General features: G+C 46.9%; 1 protein-coding gene across 1 annotated transcript; it reads left to right on the top strand.

Annotated features, from left to right (window-relative positions):
- Nucleotides 1–483: 483 nt before the first annotated feature.
- Nucleotides 484–9,729, top strand: VPS11 (VPS11 core subunit of CORVET and HOPS complexes). The gene is made up of 16 exons (XM_080567446.1): nucleotides 484–678; nucleotides 1,061–1,205; nucleotides 1,353–1,488; nucleotides 2,052–2,215; nucleotides 2,316–2,563; nucleotides 2,996–3,197; nucleotides 3,487–3,638; nucleotides 4,665–4,851; nucleotides 5,202–5,345; nucleotides 5,828–6,016; nucleotides 6,336–6,497; nucleotides 6,972–7,111; nucleotides 7,419–7,621; nucleotides 8,134–8,305; nucleotides 8,417–8,639; nucleotides 9,462–9,729. Exons 1-16 carry the CDS (start codon nucleotides 521–523, stop codon nucleotides 9,624–9,626), a joined length of 2,790 nt encoding a protein of 929 aa, XP_080423572.1. The 5' UTR covers nucleotides 484–520; the 3' UTR covers nucleotides 9,627–9,729.
- The last annotated feature ends 102 nt before the right edge of the window (nucleotides 9,730–9,831 follow it).

Below are 9,831 nucleotides of genomic sequence, written 5' to 3'. Positions count from 1 at the left end.
GCCAGTAGAGGCCAGGTCCCAGCCTGCAGGATCTCGTATGGTGCTGCTGCCTGTGTACGGCTCCCTCGTGTTTACTGAGGCCAAGCTCCTCTGCCCTGGGCAGTGCTGCTCCTCTTCATGACACAACTTCCCATACGGAGTGAAGAGACGTTGGCCAAAGCCACACATGAAAATTGGCTTTTGCAGTTATGGGGGGAAAAGCTTCAGGGGGGTGAGGGGAAAGGACGGGTTCCCCACACTGAGCTCGTGCCATGCAAGCGCGGGCTGCCGCTCCTGAAGTCGTGCTCCGGCAGCGGGGCTGGAGCCTGCGCGAAGCCAGGGCGGTCCTGACTACCGGGCCGGCCGTGGGGGCTGCGGGCTCCCGCCGGCCGCGCTCCGCACCCAGCCGCAGCCCCAAGCGGCGAGCGCCAGGCCGAGGTCGCCCCTCCCTCCGCACCGGCGCATGCGCGGCTCCCCTCGTGACCTGCGGGGGCGGGGAAACCGCTCCGTGAGCAGCGCGGGGGCGGGGCCCGTCCCCAAGATGGCGGCGTACCTGCAGTGGCGTCGCTTCGTCTTTTTTGACAGGGAGGTGGTGAAGGAGCCGCCGGGGCCGGAGGGCTCTGCCGGGAAGTCGTTCGCGCTGCCCCCGGGCGTCACGGTTTGCGACTCGGGCCGCGGAAGCCTCGTGTTCGGGGATATCCTGCGGGGCGGCGAGGAGAGGTGGCGGTGCTGGGCGCTCCGGCCTTGCGGGGGCTTCGTGGAGCGGGGCCCGGCGGGGCGGGGGCCGGGCTGCGCCGCGCCGCGGGCGGAGGCCTGCGCCCTTCTGCGCGGGCTTGGTGGTCCTCTGGCCTCGGGAACTTGGCAGCTCCCTGTACTTCTCTGCCCCTGGCCTGTACAAAATCCGTCGTTATTTGTTTCTGTGCTCTTAGGTGTTTCTGCAAAAAAAAGAGTGTTTGTTGTAGGCTTATGAGAGGTCAGTGAGAAGGAACTGGTAAGAGTTTGATTCTGCCGTGCTTGGAGGCGTAGGGGTTCTACTGTTGTTATCTTTTTCCTTTGTTTGCCTTAACTGTGATCTACATATGGAAGGTCAGATCTGGTTTTTGCCGCGCTCGCTTCAACTCACTAGTTTCCAGGCTTACAAACTAAGAGTAACGCACCTGTACCAGCTGAAGCAGCACAGTATCTTGGTTTCTGTTGGTGAGGATGAAGAGGGTATTAACCCATTGGTAAGTCAAGTGACGAAGAGAGGAAATTTTTTTGTGTTATGGACCTTTCATAGAATACTGTGATTATCTCAATTGACTCTTCTTACCTTCAGTAGTTTGCCTCTAATGCCTCATATTTTGCTTGTGTTATACCACTGTTGTTTTCAGGTTAAAGTATGGAACCTGGAGAAACGAGATGGTGGCAATCCTCTTTGCACACGAATTTTTCCGGCAATACCGGGTAACAAGCCCACGGTTGTGTCTTGCCTAACTGTCCACGAGAATCTTAATTTCATGGCTATTGGTAAGTAAAGCTGAACAGAGTAAAAGCAGTAATGTTGCAAGACTGCAAGCTCTTTCTGTGTGTTGGTCTCTGCACTGAAATCAGAAGCCTTTTCTTATGTGTTGTGGCCTTCCGCCTTAGAACAGCTTGCAAACTGTGAAAACTGAATGTTTTACTCACTAGTAGGAAACCTCCGTCTAGGTTTTTTAATGTATGGTATGTTTTGAATAAACAAATGAATTAAAACGGTAGTTAAAATTGGAGGATGAAGTTGGTCTTCTCAAAACAAAATACACAAAGACCCAAACAAAAATAACCTGCAAGTGGAGTTTGTGATGGGGGACACGCATTGAGCCTTGTGGAACAGTGGCATTGCATATGGTCAGGTGGCAGCTGTGAAATTTAACAGGAGTAATTGGAGATAGATTGGTGCGTACTTCTTGAAGTGAGAACTTGCAGCAATCCCATTACTTGATACCTTGCTGGCAAGCAAGGTGTCACTGACTGCAGCTGCCCTAACTTGCACTGGATAATATTTCAAGTGTGCCACACGAGTAAACAGTTTGATCTGTCCTCTTCATCAGGTTTTGCAGATGGGAGTGTTGTACTTACAAAAGGAGACATCACCCGAGACCGGCATAGTAAAACCCAGATCCTGCATGAGGGCAGTTATCCAGTTACTGGTCTTGCTTTCCGACAGTCTGGCAAAACAACACATCTGTTTGTGGTGACCACAGAGAACATCCAGGTGGGAAATTAATTGGAAAAAAAGAGAATCTGACTTGCAAATTCTGTTGGCTTCAGAGTCTAGTTCAGGTGAACTCTAAAACCTCGTGTTTCCTCTCTAGTCTTACCTGCTTTCAGTGAAAGACTATCCTCATCTGGAGCTGGACACTCATGGTTGTGGATTGCGCTGTTCTTCTCTCAGTGACCCCTCACAGGATCTGCAGTTCATTGTAGCAGGAAATGAATGTGTGTACCTTTATCAGCCAGACGAACGGGGCCCTTGCTTTGCCTTCGAGGGACAAAAGTTGATTGTTCACTGGTATCGGGGGTACCTCATCATTGTCTCCAAGGACCGGAAGACTTCTCCAAAGTAGGGGTCCTTGGAACAGATGAGATTTTATTATTACTTTTTATTTTTTTTATCATCTGCTATTGCAGTTTCCTGCTTTCCCTCTTTTTTTTTTTTTCCTTCTTCTTTATGAAGCATCACTGTAGGGGCTGATTGTAACTTTGTCAGAGGCTGCTAAAATTAATCCAGACCCATATACCAATTTGGTTGTTAGAGTAGCACAGTCAAGCATGCTGAACAAGGGGGATTTCTTTCCACCCATATGAATTTCTCAGTCCAACACACACAGATGGCACTTGTGCATAAATATGTGGTGTCTTGCCTACGCATCTGCTTAGTTTAATTGTCCAAATGAACCTCGTTTGTCTTGCCCTCTGAGCATCTTGCGTTTGTGAAGGTATCAAAAGAATTCAGGTTGCTTCTTGTTTTCTAAAACTTTATTCTGCTCTCCAGGTCTGAGTTTGCTGGGAGTGAGGCACAGAATTCAGATAAACAAGTCCTGAATATTTATGACTTGTGCAACAAGTTCATTGCATACAGCTCGATCTTCGACGACATAGTAGATGTTTTAGCAGAGTGGGGTTCTTTGTATGTACTGACCAGAGATGGGAAGATCCATGTACTGCAGGAGAAGGATACACAAACCAAACTTGAGGCATGTAAATCTGTTTCGTTGCTAGTCTGCCTTATGTCTGCAAGATTGTACTGGCTCCACAGGTTGAAAAATTGGACTATCGAAGTGAGTGAGTTAGTGTTGAAGTGAGTGAGTAAGTGACCTTATAGCTTTCCAGCATAACCTGTGTTGCAGAGCATTTAGTATTTAAAAGCCTGAGTTTACATACAGGTACAGCACCAAAAATAAACAATTAGTTTTCTGGGCGTGTTTAAATCTTGTTTAAGGAGGTGATATTGCCCTCATACTGCTCTTACTCTGTATTTAACAGATGCTATTCAGAAAGAACTTATTTGAAATGGCCATTAACCTAGCCAAGAGTCACCACTTGGACAGCGATGGCTTGTCAGAGATCTTCCGTCAGTATGGCGATCATCTGTACAACAAGGGGAACCATGATGGAGCCATCCAGCAGTATATTCGGTAAGCAGGGGTAGTACAGAGCAAGAGCAGTGTGGTACAGATGGGAGCTATATAGGCCTTGATTTCTGTTTCAGCCAAGGGAGGAAAAAAGGCATGACTCGTGAAAAATTCTACCAATAGAGAGAAAAGTGTCAGATTAAGTGTCTCGGAAAATTGCTTGAAAATCACTCTGAATGTGAAAGGGTAAACTTCTCCTCATTGATCATATTTTAAGTGAATTAGGAAGGTGCATTACGACAGAGTGGGCTCTGATAATGTCATTGTAAACAAAGGGTTGCTTTTGTTTAGAATGTCATATGCCGTGCAGACTGTCCTGTAAGCAAAAGGATATTGTGAAATTGTAGAGTGTCACTTAAATATAAAAACCGCTGTCAGTGTGGAGATACTGGGTAAGGTGGACAATGTGACTTGACCAGATATAGCAGTCTTCCTGGAAAATGGTCAGATTAATGTTGGCTTTAGCGCATCTCAGATTTTATAAAACTTAGAGTGATCTGTTTTGGGGCTTATTAAAAACTGTTTTGTGCCACATACATGTAGAACTGAAACTTTGGAGTCCTGACACCTGTCAAGTGTTAGTATATATACTTAATGCAAATTTGCAATAAAATCAGGCTAACTGTGGCTAAACTGCTGCATGTGGGCATAAGTATTTAAATAAGACTTTGAGTTTTGTGACTGCAAGAAAGGAAAATGTGTCTTTCATTCCCTTTTTTGGGATTCCCAATTAGCTGTGGCCAGAGTGTAGCCCATCTTCTCACTGCTTCCTTTAAAGGAGCATTAAGTCCTTATGTGCTGCCACCATCATTGCAATTGCAGCCTTTGTAGATGGCTGTTTGTTTCACTGTGTGTGTGGATAGGTGGTCTTACAGCATAACTAGTTGTTACTTTCTATATGTAGCTGAATGGTCCCACATGGGTTGGTGCCTGCTGAAGTTCTCTGTGCGCCATTATTAATTTGTTTTTTTTTTTTTTTTTGACTCCCTGGTTACATGGCCCGCTGTGACGTGATTGTTCCCCTTCCAGAACAATAGGGAAGTTGGAACCATCTTACGTTATTCGGAAATTTCTAGATGCTCAGCGCATCCACAACCTCACTGCTTATCTGCAGACTCTTCACTTGCAGTCTCTGGCCAATGCAGACCATACTACGCTTCTGCTGAATTGCTATACCAAACTCAAAGACAGCTCCAAACTGGAGGAGTTCATTAAGGTAATGGGGGAAGGTGATAACGAAATAATACAAAATTCTTAAGTTACAATTAAAACATGACAATTAAAAAGGAGTAGTGCTAACTATAAATTGGCTCCTGTGGGGCTGTTGTGAGAGAGAGAGAGAGAGAGACACAACATTCTCAGTTTGGCTGGCTTGCTGTTCCAGTTTGAATTGTGATGGCTTTCACCAGTGTGACTAGCTACCTACCGAGAGGTGGCTAGACTTTCTTCTCAACACATGATCTTTCCCTTGCATGAGAGATACTAAGTTGTCAGTGCTCTGGCATTTCTCCTTTTAAGCAAATGATTACTGCTTAGTCCACAGTCTTTCTGCTTCTGTTCTTGCAGACTAGCGAGAGCGAGGTCCGCTTTGATGTGGAAACAGCAATCAAAGTGCTTCGTCAAGCAGGTTACTACTCCCATGCTGTGTACTTGGCAGAGAAGCATGCCCATCACGAGTGGTACCTCAAAATCCAGCTGGAGGACATCAAGGTAAGATGTTACTGCTCTCATGTTCTTGCTGGTGTGAATATTGCTTCTCTAGCCTCCTGTGTTGGAGGGAATCTCATTTCACTAGCCTCTTCCCTGTGGCTACTGTGCAGACAGGACTGTTCAGGCAGTACCAATGCCCGCTGTTGCTTGTGTGCTGGCTTTCTGCTTCTGGCTTGTGCGGTAGACTTGGGTTGGAAATTAGAGGGGCTTCTTTGTTCTGTTTTGGTATGTGGCTTTTTACAGTGACCTTTAGAGAAGGGAGGTTTGTTAGTGGCAGATGGATTTAAATCTCTCTTTCCCGGGGCCACAGCCAGCCTTCCTCACTTAGGAGGAGACCAAGCAGGAATAGTGAAACTAGATGATAATTCAGAGCAAATGGTGTTCCTGGCATACTTTCAGCATGTCTTCAATACTGTCTGTGCTGATGTTGGTGTGGAGAGCAGAAGCCAACGTGATATGACCCTTGCTGGCTGCCTTCACAGAACTACCAAGAGGCTTTACACTACATTGGAAAACTGCCGTTTGATCAGGCAGAGAGTAACATGAAGCGGTATGGTAAAATCCTGATGCACCATGTCCCTAATGAGACCACAGAACTATTGAAGATCCTTTGCACTGATTACCAGCCATCAGGAGACAACGAAGGCCTTGGGCTGCTGGAAGGAAAAAAGGTATGGTTTGCTTGGACTGACAGTTGTTGTTCTGGAGTAGTAACTTTGCAGCAAATGAGCACTCCTGCGTGCCTTGCAGCGCAGGCCCGACACTTTAGACATAATGAGAGGCCACATCCGGGTGTACTGGTAGTACGTGAACAACTGCCTAAAGCTATTACACAGAACTGATTACTGCAGTAATTGGCATCCAGTACTGTACGGTATCTGTTGTGTCACAGATCGTAGGAACAAGCCCTCCAAACGTTAGAGAAGAAGCACCTGTCTGTCTGTGATTGTGCTGGGTGGTTTACTCTTTCCTTTCCTTCCTGTTTTACAGGCTAATTCTGAGGAGTTCATTCCGGTCTTTGCAAACAACTCCCGAGAACTGAAAGCTTTTCTGGAGCACATGACTGAGGTGCAGTCTGACTCTCCACAGGGTGTCTATGACACTTTATTGGAACTTCGACTCCAGAACTGGGCCCATGAACAAGATAAGCAGGTTTGAGTTTCTCCAGCTTTGTATTTTGAGAGGGAGCTTTGGTGCCTAGGAATTCTATTTGCATTCCTGCCAGCCCATAACCTTTCCAGATGGGCAGTGTTAACGTGAGACAGTTCATATGCTATACTGGACAAATGACAAATAAATGAGAAAGCAACCCGCCAGCTTAGAGAGTACTCGTTTCAGTGAGGCTGAGTTTGTTTTGTATGAGTCTCAGTGAAGTACAGATTCCAGACAATACAATTTCTGTGGGCAGATGCCTCTCCCACAAAACCAGCTATATGTGCTTGCTCTCATCTCTGGGGATGCTTGCTGTTTGGATGAAAGAAATGGTCTTCTCTGCTTAAAAGGGGTATAGGGCAAACAGAAGAACTTGGCTCCTCTTTAGAAAGCTGCAACTGTTTGTCAGATTTTAATGCAAAATATTTGAGTGCTTGTTGCTTCCCATCTACCTCTCATTTCTGTTTCCTGTAGATCAAGGAAAAGCTGCACAATGAAGCACTCACTCTCCTGAAGAGTGGAAGGTTCAAAACAGTCTTCGATAAAGCCTTGGTCTTATGTCAGATGCACAATTTCAAGGATGGTGTCCTCTACCTCTATGAACAGGGCAAACTGTGAGTGTTGCTTTTCTCCCTAGAGTACTATTGCTTGCTCCACTCCAGGGATTTCTGAGCTGTGTCTCTGCCCTACAATGGTAAGGACCCCTTGAGTATCTCAGGACAGGAACTGTACAGATAATAGCTCAGCTGAAAATATCCTACTGTTGGAGCAGGGCAGTGACGTAGAGAATGGATGACAGACCAGTCTTTGGTTCTGTGGGAATGTTTGGGGATTGTATGGCTGCATGAAAACCTGGGATTCCTATAACCTCTCAAAAAGAGAAGTAGATTCTTCTTGTTGATGTGTTGCTCTTTTCTGTAGTTTCCAACAGATCATGCACTACCACATGCAGAATGAGCAGTACAAGAAGGTGATTGAGGTGTGTGAGTTGTATGGAGACCAAGAGGCATGTCTCTGGGAACAGGCTCTCGGCTATTTTGCACGGAAAGAGGAGGACTGCAAGGAGTATATTGCTGCGGTACTGAAACACATAGAGAACAAGAACCTTATGCCTCCACTGCTTGGTAATAATGACATGTGGCACTTAAACCATTTTTTATAGCACTCTGTAGACTAGAAATTTGAGAGAGGTATCAATGAAGTTTGAGCCCACCATTTGAAACAATGACCTGCTCTATAGGAAAACGTAATGCCAGTGGTAGCTCCCTAATCAGAGCAGAAGATCTGTGGTATCGGTCACTGGGATGTCTGTGAATTATTTCTGTTCTGTCAGTGTTGGAAGGTGAAGGGCTTGCCTAAACTCCTGCTGTGGATTGGTAGAGAAGTTGAAACAGAATCCAGTCCACGAGATCGTTGCTTTGCCCCTTTGGTCTGTGTTGTCTAAACATGATCCCAGTCATCTCTTTGTGGAAGCAGGAGCCCTCCAGAGTGCAAGCTGAAACTTAGTCTTTAAATGAGATTTCTGATTGTCTTTGCCTGTAAGTAGTCTTTTAAAGGAAAGTGGTCTGTCCAGGTAGGACCAGTGTAACTGCAGTTTCTTTGCTTGTGTTTAAACTAACATCTTGGTTATCCTCAGTTGTGCAGACACTGGCTCACAACTCCACAGCCACGCTGTCTGTGATTAAGGATTATCTTGTCAACAAGCTGCAGAAGCAGAGCTGCCAGATCGAGCAGGATGAGCAAAGAATTCTAAAATACAGAGAAGAAACCACAAGGATCCGCCAGGAGATTGAAGAGCTAAAAGCAAGGTGCAGGACTGTGGTGTCTTGTCTATAGTAGAGCTGTTGTTCTACTTCAGTAAGGAAAAATACATTTTGTTTTTCTTCTGTTTTTCCTTCTGCTTTCTGTCACTGTTCCAGTCCCAAGATCTTTCAGAAGACCAAGTGTAGTATCTGTACCAGTGCCCTGGAGCTTCCTTCAGTCCACTTCTTGTGTGGTCATTCCTTCCACCAGCATTGCTTTGAAAGCTACTCTGACAGTGACTCAGAATGTCCTACTTGCATGCCTGAAAACCGCAAAGTGATGGATATGATCCGAGCTCAGGAGCAGAAGAGGGATCTGCACGATCAGTTTCAGCATCAGGTAGGGTAACGTTGCATGTCACAGAATCATCTAGGTTGGAAGAGACCTCCAAGATCACCTAGTCCAACCTCTGACCTAGCACTAACAAGTCCTCCACTAAACCATATCGCTAAGCTCTAAATCTAGACGTCTTTTAAAGACCTCCAGGGATGGTGACTCAGCCACTTCCCTAGGCAGCCTATTCCAATGTCGTTCCAGTTTTTTTTTAAAGTAGATTGCTTTGCAGATCCCCCAGGTGCTGGTAGAGAAGGGTAAGGCTGAAGATATTTTGTAAACACGGTTATGTTGACTGAGGATCCTGAGGCCTTAGGAGCTGGAGTGACTGGTATAGGGTATGGAGATTCCTTGATGTTTTGCAAAGGTGGAAGAGGAACTATTGTCACTTCATCCTGAAATGGATCTAGATCTGTCCATTGGACAGCTGATCAACAAGTTGCCTAGCACGAACTAAGGAGGAAGGAAAGTTCTGAAATCAGAGTGGGATAGGACAGTGTACCAGAAATAATGCTTCTACATAAATGTTTCCAAAAAATTAAGGAGGTAAGCTGAGAATGGGATACTAGCTGGAACGCGTTAGCACATTTGGATACTAGCGTAGCCAATGCAGAAGCTTTCATACTTAAGATAAACTACCCCAGTGGCAGAAACTGTAACAGAAGGCTAAGACGCTGCTGCCGCCATGGCATTTACACTGAATGGCAAGGGAGTGACTTGAGCTGCTGTCTCTAATGCAGGGGATGTAAGTAAAGGGGAATGAAAGGAAATGCTCTGGAGGTGACAGTCTCTAGCCTGCCCCTGATGGTGCTGCTTTGTGTCCTGCAGCTCAAGTGTTCCAATGATGGCTTCTCTGTCGTTGCCGACTACTTCGGGCGAGGTGTCTTCAACAAGCTCACCCTCATCACGGACCTGCCACCGGGGAAGCCACCCACGACTCTCGAGGCCGGCCTGCAGCGGGAGCTGCTCCTGCACACCAGGCGCGGCACCTAACGGTGTGGCGGCGTGCGCCCTGCCGGACTGTGGGGGGAGGACGCAGGCGTGCGCGGCGCCCGGCTGTCCGTGCCACAATAAACGGGGCTGTCTGGCACCGCAACGCAGTAAACGGGGCTGCCCGCACCGCGCCGCGATAAACGGGGCTGCCGGCACCGCGCCGCAGTTAGAGCGGGGTGCCCGTTACCGCGCTGCCCGGCACCGC

This window comes from Anser brachyrhynchus, assembly GCF_964034855.1.
Source record: "Anser brachyrhynchus genome assembly, chromosome: 25".
NCBI classification, from domain to species: Eukaryota; Metazoa; Chordata; class Aves; order Anseriformes; family Anatidae; genus Anser; species Anser brachyrhynchus.
This window is presented reverse-complemented; position numbering and strand designations above follow the sequence as displayed.